Raw genomic sequence first — 27,682 nt, 5'->3', positions numbered from 1 at the left:
AGCTGACAGCTCCACTCCCCTGATTGCTCTTGCAGCCCTGTAGTATGTCTTCTTGGATAGAGATTCTCTGTCCAAGAACACAGGAGTCCCACAGCTGTGCTCATCAAAAATAAATGCAGCCGTGGGAATCATCCTGTGATGATTCCTAGGACTGCATTCATTGATGAGCACAGCCCCGGGACTCACACTGACAGGCCGTGGGAATCTTCCTGTGCACGATACCCGAGCACTAGAGGTTTAATGTGAGCAAGCCCTCATTTAACCTCTAGTGATCAAGGATTGCGTACAGGAGGATTCCCACGGCTGCATTCATGAATGCAGCTGTGGTACTCCCCCTGTAATGATTTCCTCGATCTTCTGTTGGGTCAGCGAAATTGGTTCGCCCAAATTTTGCAGACCCATCGTAAGTTCGAGGACGTTTTTGTGACAAATTTTTGCTCATCCCCCTGTGGCAAGATAAGAACCTGCCTGGTCCAATCCCACAGTATAGATACTATTGTATACATTTCTGCAATACCTAGTAAAAAAAACACAGACCAGCCTGAATGCTCATTCTGACCACTGTGAACATTGACCATAGGGAAATATAAGTAAGTTGTCTAGTCTGATGGATCTGAGTGGCCAGGTAGGTGTATGCCAATTACCTAAGGAAGAGATGGCAGCAGAATGCAAAAGGAATGGCAGAGGCATTGTGACCTTAATGATCTTCTGCTCCCCTCTTAGCACCAGATACCACAGGACATCTTCAGAGGTCTTGTAAAGTCCATGCCTCCAGAAATTATAAGTGGTTTTGGTGGCACAAGAGTGGTAGCCACTGAGACAATTGTGCTGTCCCATCTGTTCACTTTTGCAATACTTTTAGCACTTAATTTACATATAATAAAATGTTTCCAATTGTACATTCACCAATACAAAACAGATCCGGCAGGAGAAGTTAATTGTTTGGGTTTACGTAGACCTTAAGCCGCGATACAAATGAATGTTAATGACGCACACCTTCACAGCTGACTTCCTTTGTGCACACTTACAATATCCAGTACTTATTTTATGAATTTGGGATATGGCATAGAGATTTGTGGGATTAGAGAAAATGTATTTATGAGTAAAACAGAAGCATTTGACAGTTTTTACAAAAATATCCTTTTCTATAGAGCCTTACAAACTCTTTATCACCAAGGCAATCTAGGGAATAAACATTTCTGTAAACACCTGAACAAAGCACGTAAATGAATTCCGAGGGAATGGACAGGAACAATAGAGGAGCTGATAAATTAAGCTGCAGTGCATTAAAGCCCACGTTAGGGTTTTTATTATATCCTGTCAGAGGTATTTAACTATGAAGAATGGGATTACCGGAAATGGGTTCATACTCATGTAGCTGTCAGTGAAAGTTTCTTTCAAGAATCCATTACTGGGACCTATTCAGGTCTGTATATTTTATAAAGGGGACAAAGACAATACTCCTATTTTGGTGGGTTCTACAACATAATTTTAAACTAATTTAAAGTGTATATGAAAACTGAAATGGAATGAGTTGCAGCTTACTGTTTCTTGAATTCATAATTTTCATTTTTTTCCTCCAATATTTTGATCTGGTGATTCTACTGGTAACACATTTGTAGGGTGACAATGATCAGTGGTTCGCAAGAATATTTTGGTGGTCCACAGAAAGATTTGGACATTATTTGCAATTTTTGTGCTTTATTTATAATAAAACAAAAATAATATTCTAATAATTCCTTATTTTCTGAAAGACAATTTTCTCCTTTATATTGTACTAAATTCATGAACTGTACTAGAGACGCAGAAACAAGGGAGGCGCAGCATGACGTCAATGTAGTGTTAAGTTGTATGAGACAACCATGCCGAGCCGTACACTTCAGTATTGTTTCCACCATTACAACAGTCACCCCGCTCCGCCAATACTGATTCTCATCTGATTGTTTTATTTGTTTATTTCTCAGATGATCTATTAGATAAGTATGACATTAACTGTTATATTTAATGACATCAAAAAGTTTGACTTTGATAACTATCATTTCTTGTTTGGTCTTAGAGTAGAATGAAAAAAACACATAATGAGTGAAAAAGGCAAATTAATATTTTGCATTTCTTTAGTAATACCAAAGATAATTGCAACTAATGATAATAGTAAAAATAGTAATACTTCACTTAACTGTGAGCTAATCAATGAATCAAAGCCTGTACAGTTAGTCATCGTCAGGCACCATTATTTTACAAATGTATTTATCTTTTAAAATAATTCATAAGAATGGTCTGCAGGATTTAAAATTATGTATTTAGTGGTCCGTGAGGTCCGAAAGGTTGGCGACCGCTGCCCTCCTTTGGTGGTCCAACCAACCTGGAATGGATTTCCTAAACATCATTTGCTATTCGTTAACAAATGTTTTCAATCCTTGACCAGATCTGTTCCAGGTTTGGTGGATCACCCAAGATCTCCCATGATAGTCTATCTTCTCCAGTCTTAGAGAGCTTTAATAAATCAGGCCCAGTGTTTTGTGTCCATGAAAGAGCAATATTTTTTACAATGTAATGGGTAAAAGTGCACATTATCAGCTCATTGGATTGGATCAGGATCAACTGATAACTTGTTGCACTTAAAATATTAACCCAAAATGGCAAATTAAACAGACCAATATGGAGCAAGCACCAAGGGTTGCTGAACAAGAAACAAAAATGTTGGGAAAAAGTTGAAAGGTTGGCGACCGCTGCCCTCCTTTGGTGGTCCAACCAACCTGGAATGGATTTCCTAAACATCATTTGCTATTCGTTAACAAATGTTTTCAATCCTTGACCAGATCTGTTCCAGGTTTGGTGGATCACCCAAGATCTCCCATGATAGTCTATCTTCTCCAGTCTTAGAGAGCTTTAATAAATCAGGCCCAGTGTTTTGTGTCCATGAAAGAGCAATATTTTTTACAATGTAATGGGTAAAAGTGCACATTATCAGCTCATTGGATTGGATCAGGATCAACTGATAACTTGTTGCACTTAAAATATTAACCCAAAATGGCAAATTAAACAGACCAATATGGAGCAAGCACCAAGGGTTGCTGAACAAGAAACAAAAATGTTGGGAAAAAGTTGCCCTAAAGCAAAACTATACATTACAAAAACTGAGCAGGTAGGTTGTTTATTACAGAAAGGGATGGGCATGTGTCTGCAATGCAATATGTCAAAAGATGTCAGGCTTCCTGGCATACCCCCAGCCAGCGATAGTTATGATATTCCAGCCAGGTCAATCAAGATGGCCAAACACATGGACCCAGGAAAAGATCAGGTGAAGATGGCGGCACCGGTGCCTGAGTGTGAGTAAAGCCTAAATAAAACCTATAATCACATTTTTTACTTTTTATAAAAGGGTGGATAACCTTTTTATTGGATAATTTTGTTTTTCTTGGGCATGTGCAGAAGGGGTTTGCTTTACATGTGCATTGAGCTTGGCATTTTTCTTTTCATTTACGTTTTCCAGAAGGTGTAAGAAGAAGAAACCAGACGAAGAGGAAGAAGATGGCACTGCCCGTGTCCACCCCGCTCCAGAACGATTGAGGGACCAACTAGACTAGGATCGTGGAAGGATCGATGGTTTTTCATCTGTAAAGGTGTTATTTTTTTAATGAGAGCTCTGCTTAAAGAAATTGAAAACAGGCAGGTAAGTTTTTTTTTTTATTGTATAAGGAACATCCTTTATTCCTTCTACTAATATACAACCTGCCCTTCCCTTTTTATTTAGGTTCTAATTGAATTTATTTCACAGTGCAAAGTTTGTTCATTGAATGTTGTATTCTTGGCCAGCATTAGATACAAAACATTACCAAATAAACAATTCTCCTTCCTGGCATTTCAAAATATGTTTTTGAAACTTCTTGTGAGGCACATTTGGTAAAACCTCCCGTGATTGATTTAATTTAGCAGCAAGGTTAGGAAACATCGTCACCTCTGTTCCCATTGTAGTTATGTTATTAGGTAAAGTCATCTTGTTTTGTTGTAGCACTAGATACTTTTTTTTCGAGAAAAAAAAAAGTTGACGTAAGCAGTTGCTTGCCTTACATATACTGTGTTTGATGTCCCGGGTAGTTCATGTAAGGATCTGCCTTGATTGACAAGACTCTTCCTATATATATATTGTAGTCACTCCCCCACCCCTTCCTTTTTTGTGGCCCCTTGTTGGCAAGATCTCCCCAAGATTCTGTGTGTGCACATTCAGTGCAGATTCTGTGTTTTTCCTGATTGGGCACAAATTTTACAAACCCCACCATGTGGGGTCAGGTACTGATGTTGGAAGAGATGACCTGGCCCGTAGTTAACATTCTAGTTTATACAGTGAGGGAAAGAAGTATTTGATCCCCTGTTGATTTTGTACAATTGTCCTCTGACAAAGAAATGACCGGTCTATAATTGTAATGGTAGGTTTATTGTAGGTGTAGGAGACAGTGCTCAACCCAGTGCTTAAATGTCAGAGCTTGATGTGCATTGTAATGAGTGAAATAAGTATTTGATCCCATATCAACCAGTCTGGGGACTGACTAGGCCACTCCAGGACCTTCATGTGCTTCTTTTTGAACCACTCCTTTGTTGCCTTGGCCATGTGTTTTGGGTCATTGTCATGCTGGAATACCCATCCACGACCCATTTGCAATGCTCTGGCTGAGGGAAGGAAGTGCTCACCCAAGATTTGATGGTGAATGTGTCCTGTCCCCTTAGCAGAAAAACACCCCCAAAGCATAATGTGTCCACCTCCATGTTTGACAGTGGGGATGGTGTTCTTGGGGTCATAGGCAGCATTCCTCCTCCAAACACGGCGAGTTGAGTTGATGCAAAAGAGCTCTCCTCTGGATCATTCAGATGTTCATTGACAAACTGCAGACGGGCCTGTACATGTGCTGTCTTGAGCAGGGGGACCTTGCGGGCTAGGCAGAATTTCAGGCCTTCACAGCACAGTGTGGTACCAATTGTTTTCTTGGTGACTATGGTTCCAGCTGCCCTGAGATCATTGACAAGTTCCCCCGGTGTAGCTCTGGGTAGCTTCGTCACCGTTCCCATGATCATTGCAACTCCACGAGGATAGATCCTGCATGGAGGCCCAGACCGAGGGAGATTGAACGTTATTTTGTGTTTCTTCCATTTGCGAATTATCGCACCAACTGTTGTCACCTTATCACCAAGCTGCTTGGCTATAGTCTTGGAGCCCAGTCCAGCCTTGTGTAGGCCTACAATCTTGTCCCTGACATCCTTAGACAGCTCTTTGGTCTTGGCCATAGTGGCTAGTTTGGAATCTGATTGATTGATTGCTTCTGTGGACAGGTGTCCTACAATAAACCTACCATTACAAGTATAGACTGGTCATTTCTTTGTCGGAGGGCAAACATACAAAATCAGCAGGGGATCAAAATACTTCTTTCCCTCACTGTAGGTGTTCAATAGGATTGAGGTTTGGTCTTTGTGCAGGCAATGCATGTTCCACCATACCAAACTCAAACCATGTCCTTATGGAGCTGGTTTTGCAAACCGGGGCAGACTCATGCTGGAACAGATAAGGCCTCTCTTACACCACAAGGTTGTAAAAAAAAGTGCTTAGCTACATCTGGGCTGGCCGTTCACCCTAATATTTGGGTATTTCGTAAGCCTTTATCCCCTAAGATGACAGCTGGGCTACATATGCTAAAAGAGGGCATTTCAGACCTGTGTGACATGTTTGGGCTGCCCTCGGGTAAAGTTGAAAAAAAATAGGGTGTCTCTTGGATGCAAACACTTGTATGTTGAACAAGCTCTGCGCCTGTTGTCATATATTCATGGTGGAGGTATCCAATGCCAATCCCGTTGGCATATTAAAAAAGCTAAATCATTATTTTTTCTGTTGCAGAAACCTATTCTAGATCCACCCTACATAGACGCCTATCACAGAGTCTGCACGTACAATGAAACCAAGCTGGTTACTGTGAAATTGCCAAACTGTCTGCCCAGCGTGGACCCGTTCTTTACTTACCCTGTGGCCATCAGGTGTGACTGTGGGGTTTGCTCTACTGCAACTACAGAATGCGAGACGCTTTAGAAATATCAATCACCCACTATCCTCCACTTTTACCAATATAATTGTATTAAAATAGAACCATTCACACAATTCTTTTTAATTTACTGAGCTCTCCTGTAACTTAGTTTTATCACCAAAGAATCTGCTATGTTCTTCTTACTTTATTAGGCTGACAGATCTGCTTTTCTCTGTAGTGACGTCTTGCAGCACCATTGATTAAAGTAGTCTTAGATGGACATAAAGTTTTGAACAGGATGTGCAATTTATCCCACTTTGCTCCAACTATACAAAAATATTACTTTGTTAAAACAACTGGTCCTTTGGAAAATCCCATTATTTGTATTTCTTTGTGCACTTTTTACATTTTATTGTAGAAAAGGACAGGGAAATATTAATTTTATGTTTGTTTGTGCTTAAAAAGACACCCATGCTTTACCAGGACTTTTTAACATAAAGGTTGACTGATCCAATTTAAATTGTGCAGTGCATCAAGTGTGAGTGTTACTGACATGCCCAACTAATATAATAAATCACAATAACTTTGAACACTGCTTTACGGTTTAATATACATAGAAGATATCTTCTCTTTAGGGTGCAGTAAATCCAACATTGTCAGTTCAGCTTCTTGTGAAATGCATGAAAAGAAAGCAAAGCAAAGAAATGTTCATGCTGATAGATTTTGTATAATTTATTCATATGCTTCTTTTAATCACTATGGTAAGTTTTATACTTAGTATTGCAGCCAGTGAAGAGGCAGGAACCCCAGGAAGTCACCTCCCCCGAGCTTCCTGATCTCTCAAATATCACTTGCCTTGCAATCCTCCATTACTTTCTAACAAATGATGGGATAAAAAACTTAGTTACCCGCATGTCCCTTAATTATAGATAACATTAATTGTGTTAATAAATGCAAAGCAACAACCCAGAAAAAAATGGATTTCTCCATGAGGTGTATTTAATATGCATTAACATTTAAGTTTTACAGCAAAAGTTAATAGGCCCTTAGCTCACACATTGCTACTAAGTTTATGAGTGCTGGGTCAGCTCTTTAAAATGTCAAATGGAGAAGGCAAATCAATAATGCTCCCACTGCTGAACATAAATATTGCCCCAGGGATTTCTCTAGGCACTACTTGTTTTTCAGAATCAATTTACTATACGTGAAAATATGTCAAATATTAGGAAAGGTAAAGATCTTGACATCTCACTTGGCTGAAAGCTGTGCAGATACAATTCTACATTCTATTTTGGAACCTAGGTATGGTCATGGTGACCAGAATTTTGCTGATGCAGTTAAGCTTGGAAACTGTGAATTCAACAAAATGATAACAATGAATCAAGAAAAGTTTTTATTTGTTTGGAACACACAAGTAGTTATAAACAGTATAACTAAAATATGAACAATGGTTTTCAGTGAAGCAACAGAAATTGTCCTGTAAATATGTATTGTACCATAATAAATGGCTCCAGGGTTCTAATCTAATAGTGTTAGAAAATGGATGCATTTTAATAAAACTAAGAAATGCTATCCAGCCTTTGACAACTAGTCCTAATTATCTGTAGTCCTTTTTTTTTAAAGTAAGGCATGAATTTCCTTGTGCGCCATTAATCTGAAACCGTCCAGTGAGCGGTGAAAGATGTCCAATGGAAAACAAGGCACATATTGTGTATAGAGACAATTCATATAAAACGATCACAGTGAGAGGGGGTAGATGGAGAAATACAGCATCTGCATCTTACATCATGGAGGTGTCACAGATCAAAGGCTCCGATGAGGTGAATGGAATCATCACTGGTCATGGCCTCCATGTTTTGTTCATAAAGTGGACTTTTCCACTCTCTAGTATTTTTCTCTGAATGGTTGCTCCCATCACTGTACAATAGCACCAATCAATTACTTAGAATGACCTTAGACAATTGAGCAAGAATTACGACACTTCCCGCAACGTTTTTTCTTCTTCTTTGGGTGGAACACTGTAAGGATTGCTTCATCAAACACATTCTTCAGTCCTTTCTGAGTCAAGGCTGAGCACTCCAAGTAGCACTGTGCTCCGATCTAAGGGAAAAAAAGAATTGTTGTGATGACCCTATCTGTGAATACGTCCTAAAGCCCAATTCTATTTTTTTAATGACTTCAGGCTTAAGAATTCCCCCCCACCCTCCATCCTTGGTTCATCCAAAAGTGTCACTCTTAGGGGTACATCATTATCACGATCTTCAATGTTCTGCACTTACAGTTTAATGATGTAGAGAATAGGTCCAAAGTCAAAATGTCCGCAACGTTCTCTGCATCAATAAGAACGGCCCATTTCTAGACAAGAACACTGAGGGTAAGAGAAACCTTGGGTGACTGCACCTGACTATGGCCGAAAAAGGTAAAGTATACCAAATATTACTTATGCCAAGGAGCCAGATTTGGGCTTTAAAAAATATACAGCCAGAAAAACTTTTAGTTTCCAACAGAATAAAAAGATGAAAATTTTCAGCCCTAGAATTTTATGGGTAAAGGTCCCCACAACTGCTTCCTCATGGCTTTTATATAAGGTGACCATGTATAACCTACCATCTTTGCAAGTTTCATTCCTTGTTCATAGGTAATTGGCTTTTCCTTCATGTGGAGAAGTCGAGCCAGTGTTTTTGGGTCATCTCGTAGATCAATCTACAAAAAAAATTACAAATACAAATTAAAAAACGTTTTGATAGTAATGTTGCATTACGTCAATCTGCAAAGACCCATCGAAATGCAAGATAATACAACTCATACATCCAGCAATTTATAAATTAAATACAAATATTTGCCTTAAACTAGGAATTCCCTGGAGATAAGCAATAAGACCTGCTTTTATTTATCACTTTGACATTCACTATATGGAAATAAGTTGTGATACCATACACAATGGAGGTGTGATATGGGTGTATTTTGTGCCTTGCATCCATATTGCCAATCTTCCTACTCGAACTGGGGCACTTTAGTGTGGCCAAGGGATGACCCGCCCTACAAGCAAAACATGGCCACTTTGTTAATTTATCAAACATTCCAATTATTTTCATAGGGATAAATAAACAAAATGGCTAAAACATGAAATAAGGAACCATTAAAAAGGCAATGAGCTTAGGTTTCCAGTGAATGGTATTGTTAATTCTTTATCATCCATAAAAAAAAACAATTTTAGAGACTTGTTAACTTCTATCTCCTGTGGTAAAAGTCTAGGGTAGGGCCTTCTCTGTTCCAGCATGACTATCCCCCTATGTATCAAGCTTATTTATAAAGACGTGATTTGACAAGTTTGGTGTGGAATACCAAAGGTTAATTTGGGAAGAACAAAGGTGAATTTGGGATGAACTGGAACACCATCTGAGAAAAAGGTCTCGTCATCCACTGAATAGGTACCAATACATGCAAGTATACTGATGTGTAGTAAAGACAATGGCAATTCAAAATAAAATTTATTCACACAATATTTGAATCCTATTTCTAACATAGATCAACTATACTACTATATGGTTTGGGGTTAAACAAACTGTACAGATAGATAGTTTGAGCAGCAAACCAAAATGTCAGGATATTTAGCTCAGGGTCCCGACACGTTTCGCCTCTTGGCCTTCTCAGGGGTCTGAGACCAAAAGTATGTATTAAACATTCAGTTGTACAAATTATTAGGGGACAGCTGGATCAAAGCATCCCTAGGTTCATAAACACATATGTTCAATTGGTGATTCAGTGTGATTGATAGGTCTGTAACAAGGTATCCGCAGCACAGCCTCAAACAGGAGCCTCTTGAGGCTGCCCCATCCCCCCCTTAGCCTGCATTGGTGCTGGGATGAATTACCCATTGAAGATGTTGGAAGACACCAAGTCTAGAAGAAGACCAGCAAATACATCAATGATGGTGAGCAAGCCTGATGATATTGCTTTGCTTCAGGGGAAGTAAGTTCTATTGACTTTATTTCCTTTTTAGTGCCTTTGGTTTTGAAATCAGTCCAAGTGTAATGCCCAACAGGTGCAAACAGGATACCAGATTTCATGGAGACTTAGATATGTTATTGACACAATGCAAAACATATTTTGAATTGTGCAGCTACATTTTTAGGGAGTGTTGAAATTTTAGTTCCATGTATACAAAGCAGATCTGTTTATACCCCGGGCTATTATTTAGCCTTTGCCCAACCCTGCCCAGATCAGTAGCAGAACATTTACCTGTGTTCCTATGAGGACATAAGGTACATGTGGCATGTAGGCTCGGACTTCTGACACCCATTCCTCTTGAACATTGTGGTAAGAAGCTGGATTGACAACCGAAAAGCAAATCAGAAACACATCTGTATTTGGGTACGAGAGGGGTCGAAGTTGGTCATAATCTTCCTGTAAAAAAAAAAAAGAAAATGTGTTCACATCTAATAATAACTGTGTGGGCCACTTCGGGTAGCTGTACCATTTGTGCGTCCATCTTTTCAGAACACTTCAATGCAGTAAATCAGACTTAAAGTCAAAAACAAAACGGCACCAAGAGGTAGTACTAATTGGGACAAGAAATATGTCAAAAACAATAAAGTCTTGGATACTGGGGGGTTCATGTTTACGACCTACACTGTATGGCACACACGCCATGTAATGTAGCACTCAACTCTGAGCCAGACAGAAGTTGCATCAGTGGCCAGCCATCCGCCAAAAAGGAATGCAGTCTTCATGGAAGTCCACCAGAGATCAGAAATCATTAGCGTCTTCTAAGGAGGTCTTGGACTGCACTTAGGTAAGTATGTACCCAGGATACTTGCCAATTATGGCAGAAGCTCACCACCCATCAATGAGTTTTCTTCTGCTTCAAAAAGACTGATTGCACTTCAGGCAGATACAAAGGAAATGCATCCAATATTGCAATAGCAATAGTCTCTTGAAGTTTCTTTAAACAACAAGACTCAGGCTGGGAAGGAGAGAGGGCACTGGCAGCCCAGTTAGATAAGATGCATGCACAAAGGATTGACATTTTTGATGTTGACGAAAAAGAGAAAGTAGAAGGATGAGTTCTTAATTGTGCTGATGACCCTTCACTGTCCAATAATAGGCTTTGGACAAGGCTATATTGCTTGGGGTGAGACAGTTATCAAATATTTTGATATATATATAAAAAAATATTTATATAGCCCTTCTATTTATGTCCGATATTAGCAGTTGTACAAAAGCTAAAAAATTCCAAAAGCTTTTGTATAAAGAACTTTATTTCACTATCTAACCTACACAGCAAATGTTTTCTCATGACAAATAAGACGGTAATATATGCCCAATTTTCCTATGCCCTCCATAGCATTATATCAGTAGGTGGCAGCAAACAACCAGGTAAGGAAATCGGTTCCAATGATAAATGCTGCATCATTAGACACCCACTAGAGTCCATTTCATCTCCCTTTCCATTTACAACATTCTTTTTAGCAGTGTAAAATATTTAATGATGAATATCAAATATTTACTCAGGTTTGAGCTGCCAAGAGAATCCTATGTGCCTCGTATATTTGTCAAAGTAACGCGTTCGCTCATCATTTATTTAAAAAGGCAAATGCAAAAAATGGCATTTTGGAATCGTCTCTGCAGCATAGCCGGGTCTACCATTTTATCTGGATTATATTCTGCTAAAGTAATGTTTAAATCCGTGGAACCATTTTAAGTATAAAGCTTATAGCCGAAATCTAATCTAAGCTTTTATTTACTTTCTTTGGATTCTCCTTCCCATATTCAGCAACATCCTGTCCTAATAATTTTTAAATGACATATGTTATTTTGCAGCCAGTGGTGGCCTCTCTGGGTCTCTATGCCTCTCTGTACTGTGCAGGCAGATCATGGCTGGTGGGAGAGCCCAGCAAGGTGCTATACATGGCTTTCTGAAAATATCACAGCACTAAGCAGGTTGTACTTGCATTCATATCACCCTAAGTACTTCTACATATGGTGCACAGCCTCCACGAATACAAGCACTGACATCCAATGTATGTACAGGGAGAGAGTAAAAACTAAATTTGAGTAAGAGTCTTGGTGGACTTGAGTGGAGTAGTCAGAGCTAGAGCTCACCAATGAGCAGGGAACATAAACTTTACTGATTGCAGAGCTTTGGGTCCGACACAGTAGGGCGAGGCTTGTTCAACTTTAATAGGGAATACTTGGGAACTTTGTCAGGAGCACCCTAATGGAACAGTTTTCATGAGTACCTAAGGCAGGGGTCAGCAAACTTTTTTGGCCAACATTGGCCATTTTAGGGGTAGGCAGGAACACACTAGGCCGGACTCTCTCTCGAGTCCTGCCCTAATGGCCCCCGCCCCCTACCAGGAACGCCCCCCGAAGGGAAATCCCACTCCTCTGCAATGCATACGTAGGAGAGAGAATGTCCCCTATTTACCCCGGCAGCAGAAGTGTTAACGCCGGCCGTGGTAAATAGGGAAGGGAGCCACCAACATGGAGGCTCAAGAGCTGCATGTGGCTCCAGTAGTTTGTTCCGCGGGTTGCCGGCCGGGATTAGGCCAGATCAGCCAGGGAGCGTTAAGCCAGAACAAACTACTGGCTAGGCCGTATCTGGCCTAAGGGCCAGAGTTTGCCCTGACCTAAGGTATAAAGGAACAAAATTCAACATATCTATATGACAGTCATTCTTGAACACGGAACCTCAAGAGGTTGCTTTGGGTTCCTCAAACTGTGGCTGATTGACCCCACATTTGATGATGCTTGCATGGTCCTGTGGCCAGCACCACTTGGTAGCGCCAGCTGCATGACTCTAATGATGTTTTTAGGTCTCCATAAAGGTGGCATTTCAACCACCACTGTCCTGAGGGACTGAGGGACATTCTTTCCATTCGACACCAATTTAGGAAGCGTTTTTTCCCCACTGACCCCCAAAATATATTGGTTTTCAAAGGGATTTCCCAAGACCTGAAAATTATTTAAAGGGTTTCTCAGAGGTAAAAGGTTGGGAAAGGCTGCTGTGAACTACGTTAGCAGCATGGGTTGCAGGTTCTGCCATTTTTCTACTCCCACCATGTGTTGAATAACCCAATTTCTTCACTTCTTCTGCCTACCCCCCAGTCTACACATGCAAGGAGATCTTTGTAAAATCTAAGATATACAAAAAGCCAAGGACTTATTCAGCCTATCAGGTTTCGTCTAGTTTGGAAAAAGGCAGTTCCATTCCATTGAAATTGCTCCCATCGTGCCACAACTTATACCTAAAATTACACCTGCACTATTTTTTCCAATGCAACAAACCACAAGGCTACAATACCCCTTTCTTATGCCCAAATAAAACTATCATCTGTAGGGTTAATGCACTATAGGGAGTTATTAAACAACACATCTCAAATTATTAAGCATCAGACACAATATACCAAAATGTGGGCTCAATAACTCACTGTACTTTGAAGTTGCTGACTCTGTTAATGTCATATCCGGGTAGCTGTTTGGATTTTCCCATTCTGTAACGTGACTACATTAAAATGTGTAGGCAGCGATACTTATTTCATACATCCTGATCATTGGCGCCAAGATCTAAGTATTAGTGTCAGGAAGGAGCTCTATGCTATTTAATACTGTCTGGACCGGTTACATCAATAACCTTGAAAACTTGCTTTGGTGGGACACTGTAAAAAATGCAGCGTGAGCGGGACGTTTTGTCTCCGTGAGCGATCCTAAACCAGACAGATCACCCTAACCTCCCTTCCCTCCATTCCAATCATTATCTGACTTCTTTAATTAGCCATTCTGTATGTAGTTTAAGAGATTTGTCTTATTTAATCAATCTCCAAATTCTGTTTTCCAGCGCTGGACACACTCATCAGTTATGTATAATTTTTTTTTTTTACATAGTGTTGTGTTTGGGTCACATTTACAAGTGTTTTATTTTCTGTAACTTTTTTTTAAGTTTCTGCAAACCTTTCAAAAAACAATTTTTGATTGATTACTTATCTGTAACTTAACCTTAAGAAAGTCAGCAAAAAATTGGATTATGTAAGGATATTTTAATGATTGTATTGAAAGGATGGCAGGGATGAGGGCAATCTTTCAAAGTGCCTCCAGGAAAATCATTAAAAATAAAATCCGGGGTTTTCCCTCACAGGGGATCAGAGTCATCACAGCATAACAGAAAAAACACAAATTTAACCTCCTGGCTTTCTCACTGTTGGGGATCGAAACCCTAAACTTTGGGAGACCTCCTAGGCTCTCCCAGCAAACAAACTGCCCCCAGCTTGTCCACTAGAGCCACCTGGCCCCAGGCTCCATCTCCCTCCAGGCTCAAAGACAGGTGCCTTGGCAAACTTTCCTCAATTTCTGGCCTGGAATAAGGATGGAGTGCCTGGTCCACCCATACCCTCCAGGACATGGATCCCAAATAAAGAGCTGCAAATATACAGCAATACAATTATTCATGGGCCTTTCCAGGGGAGAGGGAGCATGACTATATTTAGGACCCATTCAGTCCTTTTGGATGCAACAACGTGCATTAAAACCAACCATATTGTATTTCAGTGCCATTCATTTTGAATCTCTAAATCAACGCACCTTCATTTTTGCTCATAAAGCACATAAACTCACAGTTATGCAGGTAAAATAGTGCAGGGGTAATTTCGATTTGAGTGTTGGCACGTGGCAGCCAATTTAATGGAATAGGCTTGCATTTTTCTTACACAAGTTGATGCACAACAATGGTATAGATAGGACTAAATAGACCCTTAAAGACTAAACTGGTTTAGACAAACCTCAAGGTATCATTTTATATTTAAGTTTTGATATGGTAGGGACGAGTTAAACCCTAAACCAGTCAGGTAATGGGATGCCTGTCAAGGGCTTGTGATCTGTCATGGAGGAGTGTATCACATTGTCACTGAGTTGAGGAGGTTCTGTTACAGAGGGGTTTGTCGACATACTAAAATTTGTGACTTGTGTGTTTTTTCATTTGAAATATATGTTGATATGTCACGTGTGTCTTGGAGTGATCAAATTTCGTTGTGGCGCCACGACCTAAAAAAGATGAGGAACCATTGATCCAAGCCCTTACTTTGAAGCTCTTACTTCCCACTGAGTGTACAGAACAAATGGGAACAACTGTTCCCTACCAAAGCCCAAATAGAAAACACAGATTTCACTATGCAAGTACACTTGAATGATGACACTCATTTGTGCAAGCGCCATTTCTTGTACTATGAGATTATTTTGGCAAACCCAGTGCCATCATGTGCTATTAGGCACAGCCGAGTTTGCTTTGTAGGCACTACTACCTTTCAAGTGTACAGCCCGAAAATTTAGATACTTTCATGTTCTTTAAACAGCATTCTAAGTTGTCTCCCTTCAGGTCCAAGTCGAGTCCCAAGTCATTGGCACCTAGTCCCAAGTCACCAAGAATTGGAGTCCCAAGTCAAGTCACTTCATTTGTCCCTATATAGAAACTGAGTCCTGATCCTGTTCTTGAGCACAGGATTGCATTCTAAGTCCAAGGAATTCTCCTCTGACAGCTGAAGGGGGCAGGGAGAAAGGCAGTGAGGCTTCTGTAACACGCCTTCCTCCCCACCTTTTTAGCTGTCAGAAGAGAAAGCCGGTAGTCAAGTGACAAGTCGAAAGTCACTGGGCAAAATCCCCAAGTCGAGTCACAAGTCGTTCATTAGGCGACTTAAGGCAGACTTGAGTCCAAGTTCCGACCTCTGCATTCTAACACTTCATCCTCTACAACCTTAAAATATCCACAAAAGCCAGGAGGTGGCCAAAAAGGGGGAAACAATATGAAAAAGACTTTAGACTTAATACAATTTTAAAGACTCTTGGCATTGGCCTATTGGACCTTTTGGTGAATACAGCAGTTTTATAAATTACTAAACACACACACAGGACAAGATGTAAAGGATATTAGGAAGACGTGGCCATTACCTGTCCTGCAGTGTCATAGAGTCCCAGGAGATACTGCTTACCGCCAACGCTCACCGTCACTGTAAGACAATACAAGAAAACGTATTACAAAGAGGAGCAATGATCATCTGTCAGCATTTCAAACATCTAATCTTGTGCTGGATCCAACTCCATTTCCAGTTACGATGACAGCGAGCTGCGAGTGAACAGAGATTGTGTTTTATAGAAGACGGTAAAATCTGCACTTAAAACAGATGGTCCAAGTCACAGTCTTGAGTGACTGGAATATATATGGTGCACAGACTGCCTCTGAATAGTCATTTACACACCCCAGAGAGGTTGGAGCTGATTTGTTTAGTACAGGCTGAGAAGAAACCTTCAAACTAATTAGTACTCAGAAATACAGAATAAGATGGCTTGCTGTAATTTTACAGTTTGTGACAAAGTTTTGTTAAGCTTTTACACCTATCTAAAATGCAATGCAATACAGCTTTATCCATTTTGTGACCTTTGATGATCAGGCCAAATTAATGTCAACATTCATGTATCAAGGGTTGTTGTAGACTTGCAGTTGACTTTATGCCCCGCTTCAGGCTCAACAACACTCCAAACCGCTCCCAATCACCTGAATGGTAGTGGTTCGGAACTGTTTTGTGCGTGTGGTTGGGTGGATTGCGGCACAGTTCCTGAAAGTACTAAGCTGCTTCTGGACGTACAGTTGTTTTTCCTCTGGATAAGGAGCAGCAAGGGCAGTGTGTATTGCCCCTTTTGGGCACACAGCAGTTTGCCATTTGCTTGAGAGCAGCGAACCATATGCATATATATAATGGCCTACTATATACATAAACATAAAATATATGGGACCAAGGCTCTATATCAGTGGTCACCAACCTTTTCTGGCTTGCAGGTCATTAAATTCACTGGCTATGGATTGCGCATGTATGGGGAGCCGTGTGTCACTCAAAGGGGATGAAACTTCCCCCAGAGTGACGTCATGATGCAGGAACCAGCACATTCTCGCTGGTTTGAACTTGCAATGGGAGAGTGAGCGTGTTGTGTGGAGAGACAACACCCGCCCTGAGCCTGCGGTCCATATGGGGGACATGGTCTGCGGCTCTGGCTGACGCGCCCTCCAATCTGGGTCCTTCTACTGACACCACTGGGGGGTCCACGGGCCAGAGCCGCGGTCCACTTGTCAGATGGTTAGGTAAGTTCTTACGTTATTGTATTTGAAGACTGTACATTTATGTTTAACGTTTTGAGTATTTACTTTGATTCCTTGTGCAATTCTGAGATCATTTCAACCACTATAAGACTTCTGAGTAGTGACTTATTGTAATTTTTAGAGTGTGTAGTTATTGTTTTTATTCTTTGATACCTAAATAAAAATTGCTGGCATTTGAATATTTCTATATGTATATTTGTTGAAATTAATTGCCTAAAAAGCCCCTAAACTTTGGCTTTTTCTGGATTTGAATTCTTTATCTTTGCAGGTTAAATAATCATCACCTGCACACAAAGAGCTCATTATGACATGTGGTTTTTCCATGGTTGGGGTGCTTTTGTAATGCACTGCAAATGCAGGCACGACTCCTAGATACAAACGGGGGATTCCTTGCTTGCTCGTGTGCAGGACAGAGGCTTGATGGGGGGGAGGGGTGGTTTGCATGACTTTTAGAAGAAATCTTTTGCTAAACACAGCTGAGGTTGTGGGGGATCTTAAGAGCTGAGCTGATCTGTAGCATCTTGTAACTCTTTATTGACCAACACAAACTCTGCAGTTGTTTCTTTTTGCATATCAAAGCAGAGCTTGCTCCAGAAGTTAATAAATGTCTGTTTTTTTCTTTGTTTCTGATTAACTCCGAGAGAGGATTTTATCATGTAACTGACATCACACTGCCTAATAATATGTTGAGACAAACATCTGTCCTAATTGCATGTATAAAAATAATGTACTTGTTCCAATTTACATACAAATTCAACTTAAGAACAAACCTACAGTCCCTATCTTGTATGTAACCTGGGGACTACCTGTAGTTGTCCCCCACCTGCAAAATGGCCATGGCCAGCTAGGCCTGAGCAAAGCATGTTCATGAGATTTTCCCTATGGATTACAGAAATCAGCAAAGCCACACAGTTTGGATTTAGGGACCCTTAAACACATCACTTAAACTTTGGCAGTGCAGACATGGTCTGTGTGGCTTCTACAAGGCTTTATGTGTTCCCTAAATGAGTTGCAATATTTAAAAAAATGCAGCACCAGTTGAGACCACTGGGGGGCGTCTCAGAGCTATACAGATGGTTAGAATAAGTGGAATTCTGCAAATTTGCTGTCAAAAAGAAAAACAAAAAGGTAACAAAAGGACAGACAGATGACATAGGCATAATGACTGATGTAAGATGTGTACATAAATAATGTAACTGATACCAATCCTCTAAATGATCTAATAATTACTAATATTAATAATAAACAGTATTTATATAGAGCCAACATATTACGCAGCGCTGTACAATAAATAGGGATTGCAAATGACAGACAGACACAGGAGGAGGAGAGGACCCTGCCTTGAAGAGCTTACAATCTAGGAGGTGGGGGAAGTTATCACACAATAGGAGGGGGTATGGAATTGTGGGTGAGGGTTTTAAGAGACAGAAGACAGGTAGGCAAGTTTAAAAAGATGGGTTTTAGGAGCTCTTTTAAAGAGCAGAAAGTAGGAGAAAGACGAAAAAGATGAGGAAGACCATTCCAGAGAGTTGGGGCAGCTCTAGAAAAGTCTTGTAGCCCTGTGTGTGATGAGGTTATGAAGAGATTCATCCATCCAATAAGACTATTTACAGAGTTTTATGCTGAAGTTTCATTTTAAGGTCACTTTACAAATCCACTAATATAAAAAATGCAAAAGACTTTAGATATGGAAGAAAAAGAATTAAACAAAAAGAACAATAAACTTCTTCTTCAAAACACCCTCCAAAGTCGCTCTCATTTCTAGAACCACCGCCGTAAAAGTTGCCTTATAAACCAGTTCACTTAAGACACAAATACCAAATCTAGCAGACTGTTCATCAAAATAGTTCTCCGTGTGAATCCTTTGCCATTTCAGTTTGCATGGAATGGCTTTGATTTATTCTCACATCTCTCCCCTGTGGTGTAATACACAACATGGACATACTAGCGCAGCACTTAATGAATCTGCTATGTTATAGATGTAATCTTCTTGTAGTAATTATCTGCCCACAGCATCTTTACAAATCCGTGATCTGCTCTTTGTACTGTATTGTCCCTGCACGTCAGCCTAACCTATAAAAAAATTCTCAGCTAACACAATTTACATGTTTAGTCACACATAACTAATTAAAATGATAGAATGTAAAGAATTATAAAATCTTAGGGCATCAAGAACCTACATGTTTGGCGGATATGACGTCCCCTCTCTTCGGGAATAAATTTGTCTTGCTTGATTGACACTGAAGTGGGGAAAAGTTTGTTCCTGAATTGTATCAGAGGCTATAACAGCAGGTAATACAAAGGTAAATATACTTTGTAGGAGAGAACTGCTGCTGTAGTCTGTGTAAATGATGTGGGCGTTAAATTGGAAGAGGGAGCAGACGCTGTGTAGGGATGTAGGGTTGAGCGAGAATAATAAGTTCGATTTTGTGGAGAATCGGGCCTTTCTCGCTTACCGAAAATGTATGCAAGAACAGGAATCCCAGGGAATCCTGTGAATCTTCCTTTTTTAATTTCCTTTTCCAATGGTTTCGCGAAATCGGTTTGCCGAAATTTCGCGGAACCATTGGAAGTTCAAGGAAATTTTGTCGAGAATGCCAGAGGCATTCTTGCTCATCCCTAGTGCCTGGGTACTCTAGGGCAGTGGTCCCCAACCCTTTGAAGCTTACGGACCAGTAAATGTACCTACTCCGGACCACGCATGCGTGGGGAGCCGTGTGTCACTCAAAGGGGAAGAAACTTCCCCCAGAGTGACGTCATGATGCCAAAATCCAGCCAGGCTCAGACCTGCAATGGGGGGGGGGGGCAGAGACACAATACAGCCACCGCCCTGAACCTGTGATCCATTCGGGAGACATGGTAAGTAGTGGTCCGCATACCAGGGCTTGTGGACCCCTGCTCTAGGGGTATTCCTTTCCAGACCTCAAGTGTCACATACAGGCTAGATTTTGCCATTAAGAGTCATCTTTCTTTAGTCAGCCTTTCCTTTCTTTATTTACTGCTGTTCGTGGATCCTAACCCTCAAGCATTGGAGTTGAGGACCCTTGTTCTAACTGTATGGGCCTGGAAAAGGTTGCATCCCCTGCACCATCCAGTAATACATCAGGGTCAGAGTACTAATCCGTAACACTATATGGTGCAAAACTCAAAGACATATAAAACAACTGTGCATTTATAGTTGTTTAGTAACAGTTTGATGAAGACTAGTTACTGTTCCAACATGACGGTTTCCTGGATGTACAAAACCAGGTCCATAAAGACATGGTTTAAAGAGTTGGATGTGGAGGAATTAATTTGACCTGCATAGATCCTTGACCTCCACCCTACTGAACACCTCTATCAGTATTTCTCAAGCAGGGTTCTGTGGAACCTTTGGGTTCCTCCAGAGGTTCCTAGGGGTTCCCTGACCTTGTGGTCAGTTTAAGTACCATTATCGATCTGTAAGACCCAATGGCCAGCAATGTAAAAGGAGTTCTTCCTGCTGACCACCACACTAATATACTATGAGCTGTGGATTTTGTAGTTATGGAAAAAGTGTTCTCTGAAGACCTAAAGGTTATTTTAAGAGTTACTTACATGTTAAAAAGGATATATTAGATGGATTGAAACACCAAGTCATATTGAGATACCAGCAACTGCTAGTAATTACTAAAATACATTTACTGTTATAATATTAAATAGAGCTGCAATATTTGTGTGTCATTTATATTTCATAAGTTCAGCTTTGTTCCTCGGATGCCAGACACTTGTGGTTATGACCCTAAATCCTGTTCAGCCAGATATTGTCATCAAACTGGTGGACTTGATTGTATTGTTAACCACTATATGTCAGCCTTCAGCATGTTTCTGCATATTGTTTTCATATGTTTTTTGCAGAGAGGGGCTCTGCCAAATTTTGCAATTATCTGTAGGAATTAGTTTCAGATGTAATATTTCATTTAAACAATAAACTTACATTTCTGGTGAAATGTATACTATAAAAGCATAATATTTGCATGAGCACAGGACAGGAAACAATTATATTTGCTGTCAAAGGAGATGTCTGACATATATGTTTAAACTCAGGCTACAAATATCTGTAGAAAAACATACTTTTCAACATTATAAAATTCAATTGTTAGGCTACACCCTAACTAAAAGTAAATCACTCCAAAGCTTTAACATATTAAAGTTGTTGTAAAATAAATTTTATTATTTCTTTATCCTTTAAAATCATAGCTGGGCCTGACATCACTCTGGCCCAGATTAATTAAAGCTCTTTAAGACTGGAAAAGATAGATGGTAATGGGTGAAGCTAGGTGATCCAGCAAACCTGGAATGGATTTCTTAAAATTGTCTATTTTTTGGCAAATGTCCAGGACTTCTCCCATTACATCTCCAGTCTTGGAGAGCTTTGATAAATCAGGTTCTCCATTTCTTGTCTCCATGTTGTGTTCTTCCCCTTCTTTTGATTTATAGATTCCAGTGGCAAGTCCCAAGCCATGTTGTGACTCCCATCTCCTAATGTTGTGTGATGTATATGTGAAGATGTGAGAGATGGGAAGCCCCAACAAGCCACCCAACACCTTCTGTGCCATCGGCATGGGTCATGGTAACTGGATGGAGTTTTAGAACTCAGTTCAGCACCATATATCACAACCTAAAGTAACCACAACTATACACCAAACAGCCAAAGCATCTGGGAAGGTTCTCATTTATCTGGGTCATTTATGTACTTAATCATTTTCAGTTGGCCCTGTTCTTGTAATAAAAAAAAAGACGTTTCAAAGCATTCGAAACCACTTCAGTTCGGCCAAACATTATTGATCCTATTACTATGGTGCCTGTATGAGGGGTTATAAATTAGGCTGAAAGTAAATAAAAATTAGAGGTGATGTGTTGGAAGCATCAAAATGGTAACAAGAGGTATCTGACTACCTTGGTCAAAGACTAATTTGTGATGACTGTATGAATGGCTCAAAGTATCTCCAAAATGGTGGGTTATGTTGGGTGTTTCCAGTATGCACTACAGTTAAAATTATTTTTTGGTTTCTAAGGTTTGTACATAACATACATCACATAGTAACTGGAATTTGTACTGGTTTAGGCTGTCATAGGGTCTTTTTGTACTTTAATGCGCCAATTGGCAGTCATATACTCTAAAAGTCTATCCAGTACTAAACAAGGATGGGAGGTCAACACTCAGGCTTTCCAAGTCACAGCTAGAAGGGTGGTAACCCTTAAAGGAGGATGCTTTTATGTCTGTAATAAAAACTAAAATTATGCCAAAACCCTCACTATAGAGTTACATATTCAGCTTGGCTGAGTTCCCAGGATCTTACTACACTGTTAAAATACATTTTTATTCTGAAAACCCAGGACATAAATCTGCTCCATCATTCACACGCATCCTGCCAAGCTGGACAAGAGATGTCAATCGCTTTATCAGTGAACTTTTTTCAACCCTTTTATCTTTCATAAAATGAGTGGTATGTACCATATAGGCACTAGGCCTTTTTCAGAAATGTGTTTTATAATCCTCATGGTTAGGAGCAATTTTTAAAGTTAACCACAGCATTTGATGTACACTGCGTTGTGTGGATGAGTTCACTGTACCGCAAAATATTATACGATATCTTCAGTTTTCTAGCAACAACTATGTTCAACCACATCCCACTGCATTTGTTACATGTTCTTATTCAAGTCAATAGAAGTGGCTGGCCACTGAAGGGCACCAAGAAGCTATATGCCATGTCCAGTAACTGTGCCACCACCACCACATTGTGAACGCAACTATATGTACAAAATAGTTCCCAACTATACTAGTTCTCATATAGTCGAATGCAGTAACAGGGAGCATGCAGTAAACCGTCTGAAATTATTTTATATTCTCACTTCACCTCTACTGGAAACTGGACAACACAATGATAGTGTTCCAAAAACCACATTGAGTTTCTTGAGGATGGGTGATGGTAGCTAACAAAGATGGTTGGTGTTCTGATCTTTGGCTCTTTGGTTAATAACTTCTGAATCCTAGTATGAGGATGCAGCTCAGTGTTCAGCTAAATGTAACCAAATTATGTTTTATGTGTGACTGCAACCAATGACCCCAAAAGATCAGCTTTACGTCCAGGCAATCAGCATTCTTTACAATGAGTTTAGCAATGGCAGCTTCCCCAAAATTTCCATTTGGTAAATATTGCATTTCTTCAATCCAGTATTCCAGTTCATAAATACTTTCCTCTTATGCCATACAAATTTCAAAATATGGTTTGCCTACGTTTGGCATACTAAAATAAAATGAAGTACTTCACATATAAAAGCCATTTCAGTGTTGTGTAACGGACCCCATCCTCCCTGTAATGCTTCACGTTGGCTTTAAAGTATCTCGTTCACACAGATTTTAATGCATCCATCTGGATAACACGGTGACTAAGACGAGATAGTCAAGAGTGATTGATGATGTATAGCCAGAGAAAACCCTTCATACATGGCAGAGCACTTGCTGAGAAATTTAGATGGAGATAAATCCTATGAAACATGACTGCTCCAGATCAGAACACTCGCTCTATACTGGATATCAGTTGATGTTTTAAAGAGGATCTACTCTAAGATGGTAACCTAAAGCTATCAGAAGGGTTCGACATAGGTGAAAAATGTAGAGTAAAGGGGGATGAACTGGAATTTTAAAGGGAAATTCTGCTCTAGGGTGCTTGTCACATTACCAACAACTTGGGTATTTTAAAAATGAGGTAGGTAATGCCCATATGTGATGCTTACCTTCTGAAATTCAAAGAATGGCAATCTAATAAATGAAACGAGGCCAGGGACAGCAAGATTATTGCCATTTCTAGACAGCATAGTCTTGTGCTCTAACCCTTCTTCACTACTTTTTGTTGATATCCCCATTGGAATAGTTTCTCATTCAGCCCTTGCTGTATGTATCCATCTAAAATAATTAATTACTGGCCATTATACAGAATTTTTAAAGAATGTAGAATCCAGCCAAAGATCTGCAGCCATAAAGACAGCATGAACGCCATGGCCTAGGGGTGGCCGTGACTGAAATCTGGCTCTGCTACAGAGGCGTTGAATGATGCTCGGCCCTGTACATGGATCCTGGGGTCTCGTTTCCTCTGCTTTGTTCTGTGTTTTGTCTGCTCTTATACCTGTGTAAATAAAAGCTCTTTTATCCAGGCTCAGCATGGGTCAGGCTGTCAGCTGTATACAAATGGCGGTGTGTGCCCGACAAACACGTCTTACTTTTAAGATCTATATTAAAGGTTTTTTTCAGTTACTGTTTTCCAACAAATGTGTTATATGAATTTTAGTAATTGGATCTAGTTACAACTTAATTACAGATTGTGTTCTCTGTGTTCTAATAAAGCTATCAAAAGTGGAAAATAAGATTAAAATAAACAACCTATTAAAAAGGTAAAATAATCCAATATCCACCTAGAATCCCAAAACATTTCTGTAATAAAATATTCAATGGTGGCTAATTGATTACAAACCTAAATTATTTTTTCTGATTTTATATTCCTTTACAATTCAGCTTTAACGTTCAAAGATAAGTATGAGTACTCATTACTTACACATCTGAACTTTTTAGGACACTTTTGCCCATCCTTAAATAGAACAGCCTGTTCCCATTATAATGCTCTGACCACACATTTTTCCTCTTTATTGACAATCCGCTCCATATTGTCCCCCCTGTATGTTGTATCCCTGCTCTGGGAGCTCTTTTTCTGTGCGTGTCATTCTTGTCCAGTAACATAATGAGTAAACTTGATCTTCAGTACCATCTGTATGTTTGTACACAGTGTGGCATTCAGAGTCCGGCAGCAACAAGTTAGCTCAGGGCGGTTGGATCCGCGTGGAACAAAGCAGCCACAAGGGATTGTTTGTAAGCATTTCAGCTTCCCATATATTGATTCTGATCCTCACAATAACTATACATTCATAAGGAAAAGCAATGGGGGCACTGGTGGCTCGCTCTCATACAATTTATCTTCATATAAACTCAAAGTCTACAAATATTTTGTGTTTTTTCTTAAGATGTTTTAACTGTGTGGTTCTTAAAGCCAACTCTACAGTTCCTATGATCCCTTTCGGCTAAGATTGTTGACTGTCTCCCATCCATCAACTCTAAATCCGAACATTTAATCAACGATGGCCATTCTGATGCTTCTTCCATATACTAGCTCTTCTACCAGAAATCTCCCATTGTGTGTTGACAGACCTACTGGACCTACCCAATCACAAGCTCATAGTTAGATCAATCACAAGGTAACCTGAGCAGGCGCAACAGATGCAGTAGATGTCCGGAAGACCCTTACCACAAACCTTCATACTCAGAAAACCAAAGTGATAGCTCAGTTGGCCAAAGCTCTGTACTTGCTTGTCACTATACAGTGGAGGAAGTACCAGTTGGTGTTTAATGGGACCACATAGTATTGAGCTTCTCTATGTGTATTGCTATCTTCCTCATTGTCTATAGAAGGGATAAAGGGTTGAACCAGACATAGAGAAGCTACTTGATTACTTGGTCTGTACTATGTGGTCTCATCAAACACCAACTGGTACATCCACCATTATATAGTGACAAGCACCTATTGTGCTATGTGTGTGACCAATTTCATACGCATTCCTACTGTGGATATCACCAAACACAGTCATATTTTTATTACCTCCAACTTATTTATTGTATTACTTATTGTAACTACCTGGTCTTGCACTGGCCCCACTGTTTATACCCCAGGTCAATAAACAGCTCACAGGCTCCATGATTTTTCCAGCGACTTTTCTAATTTACATGGTTGTTTCCCAGCCAGAAATCCATAGAACCTTACGGTTCCTCCAGATTTTGCACGATGAACAATCTGTAAGAGCGGCTTTCTTCCCAGTGGCCAGCAATGTAAGAGGCATTCTTCCCACTGACCAGTAGGCTTATATACTGTGAGCGGTGGATATAGTAATTATAGTAGAGGTTCCTGAAAATTATTTCAAGAGTTCCCCCATGGTATAAAGTCGAGGACAGTTGCTCTACATGCTTCGTTGTGCCAATCACTATGCTCACTACCAGTATTACACATAGCTAAAGAGCAGAAGTGAATGGCAATCCCCCTACAAACAAAGGATCTGTCTACCTACATTCATCCCACCAATCTTATGTGACAAGAGCACAGAAAAAGCCATAGACAGATTGTTGTCCCCTTGTTAGGTAATGTGCCTGAGCAAGGACCTACAAAGCAAGGTCACCAGGTAAAACATTGCTGCTGATTTCAATATATAGAAATGTAGTACTGTAATGACAATATGTTGAAACTTATAAAAGAATTTTGTGATTAGGCTTGCATCTATATTTTTTATCTACAGATAAATAACAAGGAATTTCATTGTTCATATCTTTTAGATCAATGTTTTGAAACATAATAGTTAGAGAACAGAACTGAGGATAGCATGTTAACCACATGGGTATGTGAGGCCTGCAGCCAGTAGCATTGGAGAAAACACTCCGTACTGATCTCATAAACCCAGAGCTCATTACACATTTCCCTCCACTTTGCAGGAAATGATAGATATCCAAAGCTTCTTGTAGATTCAGCCGCAAGGTATATGTCGTGCTCACAGGCCAAGCAGATGTTACTTTGGCAGTGGAAACAAGTTAAAATAAGATGCTCTGCCTTCATGTGTCATACAGCATTTTAATATTCTGGAAATGCTACACAGGAAATTGCAAAATTATTGGTGTTCGGATATGATCTCTACCACCACTAATATATGTGTGTATGATTAGCTCTCCATCTGCCTAATAAAATGATAATATATTAAGGTGCCTATCCCAATGATAAGGTCTCAAAGTGACCAAGACTTAACCTAATCCCACACAAAAAAGATTAAGTATCTAATAGCTGGCCAGATCCACAAAAAATTCAGGATGATCAGTGAAAATTTGAACTACGTAGCCTATGTCTTACAGGCTCCCGAGGCAACATCTGTGCCTTCTCAAGAGCCTATGATGAAGTTATTTTACCAACTGGGCTTTGCTGTGGACTGTATGACTGAATAAGAATCTGATTGTATAAATCTCAGGTTTGCATGGAAAAAACTCTACTTGCACATGAAACCACCCTCTTATTTTTTTAATTGGTATATTTAGCTATTTATCCAAAGATCTGACTTGAGGCATCACCTGGTTTGGTTATTCAGTGCGTTGGAAGTTGCTGGATCACAAGACTAAAGCTATACACTCCCCAGATAATCATTGTCCAAGACCATGATGGTCTTCAGTGAAAATACAGGATGTTCAAAGCGTTCCTCCAACATTGGTAAATATTTTGCCCTGGTGTATCATAAATTTGGATGACCACTGTAGTTTCCTATAGAGGACGACACAGCAGGGTGCCACTTGCTCGTCCTCCCCATCCCTTCACCATAGATCTACGGTATGTGCAGATTGTTTGTCCTAGTGTCGCTTGAAATTATCACAAAAGATTGTTTCCAGTGACATTATTCTAATGTGTGTACAAGGTTTGCTACAATAACACTT

General features: G+C 40.0%; 1 protein-coding gene across 1 annotated transcript; it reads right to left on the bottom strand.

Moving 5' to 3' along the window:
* Positions 1 to 7,388: 7,388 nt before the first annotated feature.
* Positions 7,389 to 16,025, bottom strand: RHOJ (ras homolog family member J; the record flags this gene model as incomplete). The annotated part of the gene is made up of 4 exons (XM_072428089.1): positions 7,389 to 8,108; positions 8,616 to 8,711; positions 10,251 to 10,415; positions 15,948 to 16,025. Coding segments are annotated over 4 exons (486 nt in total), but the record flags the coding sequence as incomplete, so codon positions are not given.
* Positions 16,026 to 27,682: the final 11,657 nt, after the last annotated feature.

The sequence above is a fragment of the Pyxicephalus adspersus genome, chromosome 12, assembly GCF_032062135.1.
Source record: "Pyxicephalus adspersus chromosome 12, UCB_Pads_2.0, whole genome shotgun sequence".
NCBI classification, from domain to species: domain Eukaryota; kingdom Metazoa; phylum Chordata; class Amphibia; order Anura; family Pyxicephalidae; genus Pyxicephalus; species Pyxicephalus adspersus.
This window is presented reverse-complemented; position numbering and strand designations above follow the sequence as displayed.